This window comes from Ursus americanus, chromosome 26 (genome assembly GCF_024610735.1).
Source record: "Ursus americanus isolate L20-20 chromosome 26, mUrsAme1.1.p, whole genome shotgun sequence".
Classification (NCBI taxonomy): Eukaryota; Metazoa; Chordata; class Mammalia; order Carnivora; family Ursidae; genus Ursus; species Ursus americanus.
Window position 1 is genome coordinate 33675346 of NC_142152.1, and position 14648 is coordinate 33689993.

Here is a 14648-nt window from a genome sequence, read left to right on the forward strand (position 1 = left end):
CATCATAAAGCAAATTCCACTGGTACTGTAGAAACGGCCAGTGTGGACTGTTGTCAATTCCCCTGAACACCATCCCTATCCATGAAAGCAGGGCACACCCACCTACGGAGGCTTCACTTTGAACCCTACCGACCACACGAATGAGACCGAGCTACATGGGTTTGCCATGTTCCCACCAACAATATCAAATGTACATTTCCTTCTATTCTTACTTTTGACAAGTCATTCATTTCTCAAACTGAGTGAACATTATTTCTAGAGATAATTCTAATTTTAAGTAGTCAGCCCGTGCTTATCTAATACAACCACCACCGAAAATGGACAGATCTCAGAAACAGGCTGAGTAGGGAAAAGGGTCAGGCAAGTGTATGGAAGTTTTATCTAGAGATGTCACACAAAGTAACACATATGTATGTATGCACACACATATATACACATAAACACGGACCAAGAGTATAAAAACATGAACTGGATGCGCAGGAAATTAACAATGAGGATTATCTCCAGGGAGGGAGGGAAGGATAATTGGACACACCGGAGGCATCCTGGGGACTTGGATAAGAGAAATTTTATTTAAGGGGGGGGAACAAGCCTTAAGCAGATATGAACTATATTCATGTGTTCATATTTATTTTTAATAGATACACAAGTGTTCATTAGAAACATCCATACTACTTTAATTTTTCAAAGCAATAAAGAAAAAAGACTATAGAAGATAAAGCAACCCCAGACTCTTCATTCTATTTCTTCTGAGATAAAGAACGATATTCGGGACATCTGGGTGGCTCAGTCAGTTAAGCGTCTGCCTTCGGCTCAGGTCATGATTTCAGGGTCCTGGAACTGGGCCCCACATCGGACTCCCTGCTCAGCAGGGATCCTGCTTCTCCCCTTCTCTCTAATAAATAAATAAAATCTTAAAAAAAAACAAACAAACCCATATTCTGGGTCAGTCCTGGCCTTCTGACCATGGCACATGATCCGTAAGGGGGGCCGCTGAAGGAAACTGCAGATTTCTCATTTCAGGGTAAGTTCTGCAGGCAGGTCCATACATTCACCTGAGGGTCCCGATTTCAGGACAGAGATCTACGTGTACACCTGACGACAAACAGCCACACACGCCGAATTTATCCAGGTCGCTGTCTGAAGTGCACAAAACCAAAGGAGCCTCAGTAACTTCACGTGACGTGACAGGCAGGCCCGAAATGTTGGGAGGAGGAGCAGGACTGCAGGTGTCCAGGGCAGGGAATGGCAGTGCGACACCGTGCACAGCCCCCGAAGAATACACTCGCATCAGCCACTGCTACACCAAGGATCTCCGCTCCTACTAGATGCACTTTCCCACTGGCTCCGGTATCCAGTGAACCCGCATTTAACGCAAACCCTCGAGAATGTGAACATAAAGAGAACCGTTCTATAACCGTAAAATTTAACCTGAGGACTCCGAGGAAAAGGAGTTTGGCTGTTGAGCAAGTGAAACAAGCACCATGTGAGGGGGGGGCTCAGAGCTGGCCAGCCAGGTGGCTTGAGGCAGCACGCGGTCTGGTCTAAGCTTGCCTTTCCTCCAGGCCTCTCAGCAGATGTTCCTCTGTCTGCGGAGGCTCGACCGGAGCGGGTACCTCCACCTTGGGCTGTCAGCCTTTTCTTCTGTAAAAGGCAGCGACTACACCAAGCGCTCCCTTCTCTGCTTCCCTGTCCCAGGACAGGGGAGATGTGTGTCCGCTGGATGTGATGAAGAGGAGTCACCTGGGGAGACCTGGCCGAAGACACATCTTCTGGACATCACTAGAAACACTCTAACCCTTGGTTCCCACGAGAGTGTACATCAGAATCACCAGGAGGGCTTGTGAAGACACACTGCCGGACCACCACAGCCCGTCTGGGGACAGGCCTGGCGATCTGCATTCTAGCAGGTTCCCAGGTGATACTGATGCTGCAGGTCTGGGGACCACACACTGAGAAGCCCACTGATTCCCCAGCCTGCTGGAAGGATGGTAAGACCAACAGCTGGGGAACTTCTGCAAATGCAGGTTCTAGGTCCCAACCCCAGACAAGTCAGGTCAGGAGGCAGCCTGAGACCCTGGCGCACGCACCAGTGGTCAGACTAAGTCCGGCCATGCTGGCTTTCACCCCCACCGTCTACCTTCTGCCCCAGAAAAAGGTCAAAGGTTATTGTCTCCACAGGTCTTCAGAGGCACAACTTGAGCTTCCTTGTGCGATAAGCCCATGCTACTCAAGAGAGGTCCCCATCCTTTCTATCCCTGCCCCATGGTGCCTCTGAAAAGAAGGGGACAGCTAGTGGGCAGAACCGACCAGAGGAGGGGTTCTGTGACCTCAAGGAGTCCACCAAAAAGCCACAGGCAAGCGGGAGTCCCACTCACTCGGGGGGCACTCTCTCGCCCTTCCAGGCCACCCTGCAACAGCAAGGAGCGGCACTGCTTCATCCTGAGCCCTCCCAAGTTGGAGGGCCACTTTCACAAGGGGACTCGGGCAGCACTCCTCAGAAAACGTGCTTTCAGGACCTCTTATACTCATAGCCAACTGTGCTTACACTTCAATGTCAGGTGGCAGGGAAAAAGGCAGGATATGCAATTGTATATATGGCATGACCACAACAGTATAAAACAAAAACTATTCATGCAAAAACTGGAAGGAAACAGTAAAAACAGTAAAAATGTTAATAGGGATTGTCTTGAAGTGGTGGCATTGCGGGTGGTTCATTTCTTCTTGCTACTTATTTTCCAAGCTGTTTATAAAGAGCACCTATTACTTATAAGACCAGGACTTAACTTCATTTTACAATAGATCAGAAAGAAAAAAAAAAAAAGCTACAGAGCTGCCCACACCTAACCTGTGGCAGCCCGGAGAGGGAGCAGCCCGGGAGCTTTCTCCCAGCGAGCAGGGCTGAGAAGCACGGACAGCTCTGCAGCCGCTAGCGAGCGCTTACGGCAAACACTTGCTCTGGGCTGCGGCTGCCCACGCGCACCAGCCACAAAGAGTTAACAGTACAGAAGCAGAACAAGGTTGGAGGGTCGTCCTTTCTACCCGTGAGTCTTTCTGGGCCCTGAGAACGGACTAGACATCTTTTCCTCCCCCTGACTGGGTCTCATCTTCTGGAACTCTACACAGAGCAGCAATCTGCCTCCGAACTGACACGGTCTCAAGCGGGTGTCAAGTTCCCTCCGGCCAGACCACATCTGGACGGTCAGGAGCCGCGGCTCACCCCCAGCGCGGGACTCCCCGGGCCAGCAAGAGCAGAACACAGCCCCTGCACGGCCAACAGCTTGCAGCAAGAGCCTGACTGTGCACGGGGCTCTCAGAGAGCTCGCCTCCACCTGAGAGCTTCATGGCTACCACCAGGGAGAGATTACCACTCCCCAGCCACACCTGCGGCCCAAGATACACCCGTCGACCTAGCGCCACTGGCTCTGGCCAACCTTGCAAGCCTGGTCTGAATTTCTGTATTTGTCACGTTCCCATCCTCCCCAGTTTGGATTCATCTGAAACTTGGTAAAACAGACCTTTATCAGAGCAACTGTGCAAAACACGGACCTTGAGAGATCAAAGACAAACCGGTCTCATGCCCCCGTATTTTCCTCTACACCCTCTCCCCTTCTCTCTTTCCCATGACCCTCCAAACATGGAAACTCAGTCACCTACCAAGACTCCACTCAGCTGCCTCCTCCTCCAGGAAGCCTTCTCCCCCACCCCCCGCAGCATGGGTTAGGGGTCTGTTGAGCTACCAGCACCATCCACTTGCCCTGGCACTTAGCACACAGCATCAAAAGCACCTGCTCACCATGAATGGTGCCTGCAGATAGGGTTCAAGCCCTGAGGACATGCTGAACAACCGGCCCAGCCACCAGACAGCCCTCTCCATGTCCAGACCCAAGTTCACTGACAGCCCCATTGCCCTTTGCTCAGCTTCCCCTGCCCATGGCCATCCCCAGGGAAACACTCGCTGACTATTTCCCACCTGCCTACAGCATGCCCGGGCCTGAGTGTGGCACCCCTCAGGCAGGAAAACAGACCCATTCAGCCCCATAGATCCAGCTCGCCCAGGCGCCCCTCCTCAGCACAGCAGGCATCTATCTGGGACTAAAAGGATGGGGCTGGACCTAAGCCTCGCAGAGGCTGCTCAGGAAGCCCACAGCGCTGGGCCACTGATGGTCCATGCAGTGAGCACAGGTGGCTTGCAGAACTGGCCGCACTGGGAAAGCGTCCCAGCTACAGTAACCCCTTCTCATGCACCCGACCTCGATGGGAGGATGGAAACCATCATCTCGGAAAACCCAGGACACCGCCCACTCCCTCCCTCTCATCCGTCTTCAGATTCGTCCTGAGGTGTCAGAAGGAGGGCTCCCACGGCAACCACAGCCCTCGGCAGGAGCCGGCCCGGCATGCAGCATGATGCCTCGGCTGACCTCAGAACCAGCAACGACTGCACGAGGACAGAGAGCGAGCACAGTGGCCCGAGGCCTACCTCATGTTGACAGGGACCTCACTACTCTGAGGATGTCCCTAAACCCCAGCACCGAGATGAGTTACAGTCCAGGAAGCTGATGCTAAGAACAGGTCCCCAACTCAGAGTCTGCCCAAGGAATCAGCGAAGCCCCAGCATGAATCTGGAAAAGATTTGTTCTTGAGCAGTTCTCAAACCGTGCTCCTTAAGGTCCTGGAAACCACAGAGATGCCCCAGCGGGAGAGGAAGGTGCTGAGCAGAGAACACTAGGGCCCCCTAACCCTCAAGTCAATCAGAGTCACTAGGGCTTCACCTGGGGTTTCAAGAAAAATGTACTGGGAGGGGGGAGGTGGAGAAGGAGGCTCACTGCTAGGAAGTTTAAAAACCAGGGAGACATAGTTTAAATCCATTTCCCATCAACATCAACGATTCTCACCTGACCTTCCAAAGGCTGGGATGGATATTTGAACAGCCCTTCCCCACCAGGCCCCCTTGCCCAACCCATCACCTACGTGCTGCTGAGACACAGGGAGCACCTGCCAAGTGGACGCCTCACACCGTGAACCCCAATGCTCCTGTCTGCAAGCTGGGGTCACGAACATAACCCTTCTGCGTTTCCCTCTTTCCCTCAACCCTTTCAGTTGCTCCTGAACAAAGACTCACTCAGCTGTGGGCGACACCATGTCAGGGTCCCCGCTCAAGAGCATGCTTGGGGCCGCGGCTGTGAATCAAGGACCATCCCTGGAGCCCCCATCATACCAGGCACAATGCTTTGCACGCAGCTCAAAGGACATTCACTGGACAAAGTGATCCAACATCTGACACCCTTCCCACAATGCAAAAAAAAAAAAAAAAAAAAGGACGCAAGTGAAAACACACCAAGCGTGAGCAAGCAGATGCCTAACCTTGAACCCCATTTCCTCTCGGCTTCCTGCGGGGAAACCGTTCAGTGACGACACCACCAGACGCGTAACAGGACTTCAGGGGAAGAGATTCCAGGCCCTTACCTGGTAGTAGGTCTTAATGTTTCTCACCAAGATGGTTAAGTTCTGAATGCGGAGGTTCACGTCGTTGTTCACGTGCTTGTTGATGCGCTGATTTGATGGTCTGGGGTCTCTGGAGAAGGAAAAGAATGGAAACTGCATACCCCAGCATTTGCCACATACCCCTGTTCCCAGCTGAGAGCCAGCTCCAGTCCTCAGTAACTACGAGGCTGTGACAGTGTGGCTCGAGTCAAATCCTTATTCCACTACTACCAAGCCATGGATCTTAGGAGGGGGGGACCCTCATCACCTCCCTGCTCCCCCGCCCCCCAGCACCAACCCATCATGGGCCAAGTCAACATTATTTCCGTTCCCACTGCTAGCAGCACCCATAAACCACCACCAAAGGTCAATGCAGACCCCAAAAGTGATACTTAATGAAAACCAAGTACCTCTCCCAAGACAGATTTCAAGACTGAAAAGATTAAAAGCTGAACCAAAATATAGGAAATACCAAAAGAGGGAAAAAAAAGGTATGTTTTCTGAGTTAATAAATCACAATCATTCATGTTCCATCTCACCGGGGTCCCCCACCTCTGTCACCAGATTGGCCTAGGGCTGGTGCTGCCCGTGATTTACATTTCGGGGACACAATTCTACCCTGAAAAACCAACAGCAGGAGTGTGTGACGTGACACAGTGTCCCATGTACCCTACAAGAAATGCCAAGCACAGAGATATAAATAATTCATGTGGGAAACCCCCACGGTGTCATTTACTTTCCAGTCTCGGGCAAAAGTCAGGTCTGGTTGGGATGAAACCAGAAATCTGAATCAATGGATTTGTATTTCCACTCATCCACGTCCAGAAGGTTTCTGAAAATGTTTCTTACGTGAAGAGAACAGACTGGGTAGACCGGATTTGGCTCCTACCTTCCCGCGTACCACTCGATACTTCTCATAAGAAAGCCCTCCCTCCCGTGTCACTGTCTAATCAAATGAGGAGTGTTTTCAGGGTTTCGTCTGTCATCCCGGGCCCTGTGAGACGGGTACGAGGGCAGAGTCAGCCTCTTCCTCGGTAATCGCCCCACAATGGGACAGGAGCACAGACGGAGTTGGGCAGTTAAGGAGATCAGCCCCGATGCCATAGGGCTCATTCCAAAGCCAGTAATTAACACAAAACTGACAAACAGGAAAAAAAAAAAAAAATCCACAAGTAGAAACCATTTCAGACATTACTGGAAACACAATCTTTTTTTTTTTTTAATAATATGAACTGTTTAGAATTCGACCATTAAATATTTGACGTATACACCAGGAGTCCCTACCCTGTGTTGTGTGTATGCAAAGCCTTTTACCTACAACACGCAGTAATAGCCACGGATTTTATTCAATCAACCTGTATCCCCTAAAATAATCACATGGGCAGCCTTGGGGCAACCAGGGAATCGCTTTTCAACCGTCATGTGACAACATTTCTTATTGTCCTCACACAGTAATGGAGTCTGGCCAAGCCATTTGCACGTTACGTTTCTCTTGGAGCCATTCATTACTGAGAAAACAAAGGTTAACAGTTCAGTGGAAATTAATTTAGGAATAGAGGTGGCATTCAGAACTTCAACCACAAAGGCATTTTTAGCTACAGAAGTATACTTAACGTTACAAACAATTTGTCTTAAAGACTCACTTCTCCTCTCTTTAGGTACCTCAAGAGAGAAGAAGCAATTTCACTAAGTGACTAAAGTACTTCTTAAAACAGAACTTAGAGAACACGCAGAGCTTTTTCCATTTTGTTTCTGTGGTCCCAGCTTTAAGTCAGGGGGCCTCGGCACACGTGCTGGAATACACGGTGCACACTCACTGCGTGTGCAAAGGCACAGCACACACCCTGGGTGGGGACCTGCACGTCCCCCAGATAACAGCAGAGAAGCCCCTGCCCAGCTCTGCTTTTGTTCTCCCAGCTCAGCTAACCGAAACAACACTCCAAAAGAGCCTCAACATTTACCGAACGAGTAATTAGACTAATTATCACGATCATTAGTACTCCATCCTTTAACGAAGACTCACAGGGTACAGAGGTTATGAAGAAATAACTGGAAACAAAAGTCAACTATGGTTAGGAAAGGCTCATCCTCACTCTCCCAGCACGGAGTCACCCCCACCTTTCCGTGGGGCACAAAATGGGGCAGGAGGCACAGATGCCAGTTCGGGGCACAGGACTGGCCAAGGTTCTCTGGGCCCCAGGGTGCTCATCTGCAAAATGACGATAGGATCCTTCCAGCCCTAGGCTGTCATTCTTGAAGGCCAGGTCTGCACTGGCAAACTCTTATAAACCCCTGCACGACTGTACATCCCCAAAAGCCATCATTACTAACAAGGAACTTTTTTTCATAACAGCCCTAGAATGCAAAAGCCCACAAGCCGCATATTGAGAGGTCAGAGGACAGGAGGGAGGCACTGGGTGAAAGCATCTGGTAGCCTGTCTGAACTCAGGAAGATTTTGAAGTCCAAACTGTGTGGTCCTCAGCACTTCCTTATAAAAACTTCTAACTAGAGGGGTGCTTGGGTGGCTCAGTCAGTTGAGAATCCGACTCTTGACTTTGGCTCAGGTCATGATCTTGGGGATGTGAGATCAGGCTCCGCACTCAGCGGAGAGTCTGCTCTCTCTAATAAATAAATCTTTAAAAAACAAAAACTTCGAACTAGAAAAAAGCAAATAAACTTGCCCTAGAATTTTAAAGAGTTATGATTTACGTTTATAGCAACCTTGCCCCCCTCCCCTGGGAAAGCCAGTCTGCAACTTTTTGTTATATTCCAAAGACTTTCAAAATTTAAAAACGAATCAAGAAATGATCTGTTGACACAGAGATGTCCACAGTGTATCACGGGTTGAAAAACAAGGATGCTAAAAGACAATAGCATGAGCCCATGTCAGTATAAAGATGCCTTAAGGAGCATATATCTACATATATGCATACATATTCATACATATATCTACATATATGCATATGTATATACATATATCTACATATATGCATACATATATCTACATATATGCATACATATATCTACCATAGATAACATCGAAGACACCAGAATATTAGCATTGCTACCTCTACATGGTAAAATCACGGGCAATTTTATTTGGCTCATCTGTCTCTTGCTACTCTCCTACAACCAAGGTAAATTTTTGGTGTAATTTTTAAGAACTCAAAGCCCCCATGAAGAGTGTCGTACTCTGTTGCCAAAAAAGGAAATCACTTAAGTTCACAAAAATCTTTTTTTTCCAACACTTTTCCGCCAATACAACTCATTCAACTAACAAGTACTTGCCCTCAGCTTTTATATAGGCAGAATGGGACTAGAAGTCCTCTTCCAACACACTAGGGAGTTAAATTATCCTAAAAATGCCCTTTAGAAACATAGGAAACTTGGGGCACCTGGCTGGATTGGTTGGTGGGGAGTGCGACTCTTGATTTTGGGGTTGTGAGTTCGAGTCCCATGTTAGGTGTAGAGATCACTTAAAAAAAAAAAAAAGTCTTAAAAAAAAGAAATTTAGGAAACTCTCCCGTTTGACCTGAGGATGTTTCCAACTCCTGAATAATATATTACCCTGAATTTTGCAGTAAGCACCAGAGATAAAGTCTGAATAAAGCTGGACTTACCACAGGCCTCGCAAAGGCACAAGCTCTCAAGCCCAATCCTCCCAACTGCACTCCATAGCCACTGCCTCAAATCAGAAGGTATCCATTTTCAAAAGTACAGAGGTACAGTGGCTCAGGTGCGCACACGCAAGCGGGCACGCATACACATACATACACGCATACACACACACACCGGGCCCTAGGCCTCACTACCAACAATGATGAATGTTTGTTGGGCATTTTCTAGATGCCTAATCTTATTTAATCCTCCCAAGTGTATAAAATACTATCCCCTTATTACAGATCAGGAAGTTGAGGCTTAAAGAGTTTAAGTAATTTGCCAAAGGAGGCAGAACTAAGAAGTGGCAGAGACAGGAATGTGAACTTGTCCGCCAGGTGCTTTCAGAGTCCGAATGCTTAAATACCTTTCCTACGACACAGTGAGAAATGTGTCCAAAGTGAATGAGAAATCTTGTTTCCCCTTGGCTACCAGCAGATCACCCAGAAAGACTGAATTTACAGAGGACCGATTCAACAGGCTCCCCGTGCATCTTGGTTCACACCATTCAATGCCTTTCACTGGGAATTCTCCTACACCTGGGCCTCCCCTGAAAGCTGAGCCCACAGGGCTTTCCTGCTTTCAGGCACTGATGTCACCGGGAGGCCAGGGCCAAGAGACTACGACCGCAGCCTTCTTCAGTTGCCAGAGACAATGCCCAGGTGCAGCCACGTGACCCCCGCCGGCTTCCATATGGCTCTGAAGTGTTAGGTAACATGCCTCTTATCTGAGCTCCATACCCACTTAGCATACTGCTCTCTACAATTCTCCTAGGTCCTACCAACTTGGGGAGAATTTATCAAAATAGGCAAATAGCACACAGTTGGAGCTACCAGCTGAGGAGATAAGGCAGAACATAGCTTTATCCTTGACCTGCTAGCTAGCCTGACATTTCTCCATTCAGGGGAAGCGAACACAGAGGCTTACATACAGCATTAGATGTGGGTCTTAGAAGGGGGTCCCAGAATCCCGTTTTGTTCTACTTCTCCTTGAGAGAGGGCCAAGGCTAAGAATTATGCAGTAATCTAGGAACTAAGAAGGTGGGAGAAAGAAAGACTGGAAAAATTCTTATGGGGTGCCTCAAATCCTTTCTGGATTAAGATGGCATATTTGTAATTGACCCTAGTACCTCTTAAGTGATAAACACTGTGCTAATTGCTAACACATCATCCCATTTAATCCTTACAACCATCTCTTCAGGGAGACAGTTTACTTCCCATTGTACAGAGGAGGAAACTAAATTGTTGAGTGGTGTGCCCAGCATCCCTTGGTCAGTAGGAGACAGACCTAGAGTTCTAATCCAGGCTGGCTACCTAGGCTGTCAACACTAGGGCTGAAATACGCTTTTTTTTGGGGGGGGGGGGGGCATACATTTTTTTTTTTTAGATAATCTTTACATAGAGTGAAATACACAGATCTTAAGTTAGAGCTTGATGAGTTCTGAAAAATAAAATGTACTCCAGTGAATACAGAGAACATATCACCACCACTCTCCCCCGAACTTCGCCTGTGTCTCCTTTCCAGACAATCCTCACCCACCTCCAGGAGCAAACAATGTTCTGATTTCTATCCTATCACCTGGAACAGGGTTATTCTGATCATCCGATCAGGAAACTGTGTGCTGCTGGTGCCCCTCACTCCTTGATTTCTCGGCTGGAAAGCCACCCACACGGCTGCCCGGTGTCCCTTCCTCTGCTCCTGACCCTGGCCAGAAGGTTCCAGAAGCACGGCTTGAGGCCATGCTCCTAGGATGATTATCTTGGCATATCCCTGAGGGGAGAACAGGTAAAAACTGTCAAGGGAGGGGGAGACGCCCTTCAAACTGAAGTTAGCCACGGGCCAAGTGCGAACCAGTGATGGGCCGGTGTTTCTCAAAGGAATGGTCCAACAGGCTTTTCGGATTTACAAGCAAGTGGTAAATGCTTCAGGAATTCCAAAGGTCAGGGAAGAAAGAGAAACAGCCCCAGGGCTTTTGTTCTCCCCTCTGCCCGGGTGTAAATACTGAATGAAAAGGCCGGGATACCGCTGTTTTTAATTAAACAGTCTCGGGCTTGGGTAAGGACACGGTGGTCACTGCACCAATGGAATCCAGTCATTTTCGGGGTCCACCAAAATAGGGGTGGGGAGTTGGCAGGATTTAAATATGCCACTAGACAACCCCAGGAAAAGTCCTTTTCATCAATGTTCTCAGACAAGTGCTGCCAAAGCTGGCAACACACTTTTTAGGATCTAATCAAACACAAGATTGGTAAGATTAGTTGGGCCTTTTAAAAAAAAAAAAAAAGAAGAAACAAAAACTGAAGTGTCTCTCCCACATCATGACACCAAATGACTTATTAAAAGCAGCAGTGTTCCCAGGAAATTTTCGAAACAGACCTTTTTTAGGTAGATTTATTTAAACCACTTTCTGAATATGCCAAAGCTAATTGCTCCTCCTGCGTGGGCCACAAAGCTGATACTCATTAGCTAATGGGTTCGTGCTCCGGTAGGACAACTTGCTCAGCTGCAGGTGAGTAGGTGAGCCTCAGTGGCTGATCCACAGAGAACATTAGAACGTTTTAGTTTGCTTCCAGTGCCTGTGAATCATACTGACAGTCAGTTCCAATATGTTCCCGGCACTTTGAGTTAAAAACAGAATACAGCGGGAGGAGCCAACACCTACATGTGGCAGGCTGTCAATCAGACAGGCTCTGCAGAATTCAGCTGCAGGAAAGGATGTGGTCAACACACACATGCTGGTAAGTTTAACTTCCACCAAGACCCTGTTTAAGCTGAGTGCATCAAGACAAACAGTGCCACAGCATTCTGACTCCCAGAGCTCTCTTCACACAGTAACTTTCAATCCATGTCATGGGAAGGGCCTTAACGAATTGCACTTGCTATGGGGCAACTGAAAATGTACAGCGAAGTGAAAAGGAGCTCAAATACAGGCATCCCAACTTACAGTGCAACTTTATAGTCACACAGAGGCTCCGGGTCCACCCTAGACACTTCCTGTAACCAGACTCTGTTACAGTTCCTTGCCCCCAAAAGGGTGTGTTTTTTAACGTCGTTGCTCAAACCTCAGTCAAGTATCTGAGTTTGAAGTCAACTGTGCTATCTACACCATGTGGATGACAGTCATTCAATTCCAAATTGCCTTTACCAAACAAGCCGGCACGCTGCTGTCGCGGAATTCTTCATATCCACAGGAATGGGAGGAAGTCACCTTAATACTGAGACACCAGGGGCCCCACTGGCAAAGAACCCTCTTGTTAGAACTTCATGGTCCATAGCTATGACCTTAAACTTTTTGAAGCATCGTTCTTTCCTTCTTCCCTTCCTCCCCGTAGATAACTTACATTTGTAACATGATTTGGTTCAAAAAGATGCCGTCTGCTAAATCCATGTACATTGTCAGGTTGTCCTGGTTGCCGCTTCCGAATGAGCCAAAAGTTTTCACCTGCCGGGAAGGGGCGCGGAGAGAGAGGCAGGAAAAGTCACCCCCGAGCGCACTGTCTAAAGCTCTCCAGGGCAAAGGCCGGCAAGGCCCGTGTGGGAAGAGGGGGTCACCCACGCCCGCCCACCCTTCTCCAGGGCCTCTACCCCCACCCTGCGCCAGGCAACAGACGCAAGACAGCAGGAGGAAAACTTCCTCCCCACTCTTCTCCAGTGTCCCAGGGCGGAAAACAACAACAACAAAACTAAAAGGGACTTTTCAGTAAATTTCTCACGTCTCAAATCTACTGGAAATGACTGCGCCGACCCCAGCCTGTACACATGCTCACTCGGAGCTCTCCAGTCCCCACCGCCACCCACCTGCTGGTCTCAGAGGTTCAGAAACTACACGAGAATATTTTGGGGGAGTGGGTCCTTTTCTCGAGTGGTCAAGCCATGGGGGGCCCAGGTGACTACTTGGATCCTGTCCGCTCCGGGGACGTTAGCCCAGCGCCCCGTCAGAACAGGTGTACCTGCTCAGCCCCTAGCAGGGCCGTGAGCGCGGGCTCCCGAGTTGGAAATGCCTCGGGACCCCTGGGCTCAGACCTCGACCTCGGCCAAGAGCACTTGCTGAGTCCCCCGCGTCCCGGAGGCTACCCGGGACCCCCGGGAAGGGAGGCTGTATGGCTCCTGTAGGCAGCGGGGAAAGGAGCCAGTGCACCAACAATGGGGCAGGGAGCTGGGCGCACTCACCCAGGTCACCAGCGGGCTCTGCAGGAAGAGCTCCATGAGCTCCGAAACGGTCACGTCCATGCTGAGGCTGCGCCCGCCGGCTCCACGCCCCGGTCCCCCGCGCCTCGGCACAAAACGGCTCCGGCAGCGAGCAGCGGGCGCGGGGCTGCGGCGGCTAGCACCCGGGAGACAAAGGCGGGGCGCGAGCCCACGTTCCGCGGCTTCGGCGGCCCCGCGCCCCGCCCGGGGCTGGGGGAAGGGGAGGGCCCGCCACTCGGGGAGGAACAATGCGGGCGGCAGCCCCGCCCCCCGGCGGCCCTAGGCAGCCGGCGCGCCGCCTCGCGGTGCCGGGGCCTGGAGCCCGGGTGCGGGCGCGGCTGCGCTGGGCTCCGGGAGGGGGCGGTGGCGGCGGCGGCGGCGGCGGCGGCGGCCCGCACGTGTGCGGGGGGAGGGGGTCTCCGCGCGGCGTCCCCGGCAACCTGCACGTGGGGCCGCCGCCACGCGCCCACGCTGAGCGCAGCCTCCGCGCTCGGGGCCCCAGCACGTGGCGTCTCCCTGCGCGCGTGCGTCTGCGGCGGGCCGGGCGCTAAGTACCGGCCGGAGCGCGCGCGGACGCTGGCGCCCTTCTGCCTCCCCGGGGGGCGCGCCGGAAGCTGGGGCGCTGACAGCGGAGTCGTCCCGGCCCACAGCACGCTAGGACACGGCGGAGCCCGATCCCGAGATTCCCGGCCCTGGGCAGGTGCAGCCCATCGGCCGCGCGGAGCTCCAGCCCCCCGGGTGCCGCCAGAGGCCCCTCCAGGGTCCGTGGCAGAAGAGCGTAGCCCTCGCGCTTCGCGTGGGGGTGTCGGTCTCGCGGGCAGGTGGGGCGCTAGCCCGGGGGTCAAAGGAGGAAACTTAGTGTTGAGTTTAGAACGTAAGAGCGCGACCTCTTGCGTCCCACCGCGCCACCTGTCTTCTAGAAGTTCCTGCAAGAGGCCGGTGATGTGGCCGAACCGCCCTGCGGCCGCCCCTCCTGTGACCCCCGACCCCCAGAACTACAGTCACTTTGCAGTAGAGGAGCCAAATCCCGGATTCCAAGTTGGAGGACATAACAGCAGCTTAGTGGAGGGCGACAGGAGAAAGGACAGTGGTCCCAACTGGAAGGAAAGCAAGCCCTGGGCCCAGACCAACCTGCTGAGACAGCTGCGGTGGACCCAAGTTCCCATCCGTCTGTGCCACCTCACCTTAGGCTGGTAATACTTTCACACTACAATTCAGTTCATTGTTCAAAGCACTTAATGCGATTTAACTAATCTAGTACTCACGAGTTGTCCAGATGAGCCAGCCAGTGCGGGGCTGACCTGAAGTGCCTAATGTA

General features: G+C 51.0%; 1 protein-coding gene across 2 annotated transcripts in view; it reads right to left on the minus strand.

The window, feature by feature from the left end:
* The window catches only part of CCDC88C (coiled-coil and HOOK domain protein 88C), a 124413-nt gene extending 110852 nt beyond the window's left edge, over positions 1 to 13561 (minus strand). The window contains exons 1-3 of one of the 2 annotated variants that reach the window (XR_015721863.1): positions 13313 to 13561; positions 12484 to 12584; positions 5467 to 5575 (exon numbers count right to left, since the gene is read on the minus strand). Coding sequence is in view for 1 of the 2 variants with exons in the window: in XM_045807611.2 (XP_045663567.2) it covers positions 5467 to 5575; positions 12484 to 12584; positions 13313 to 13372 (270 nt within the window). In the remaining variant the exon portion in view is untranslated. The remainder of the gene's footprint in view (positions 1 to 5466; positions 5576 to 12483; positions 12585 to 13312) is intronic. The other variant, XM_045807611.2, reaches the window with a different exon arrangement.
* Positions 13562 to 14648: the final 1087 nt, after the last annotated feature.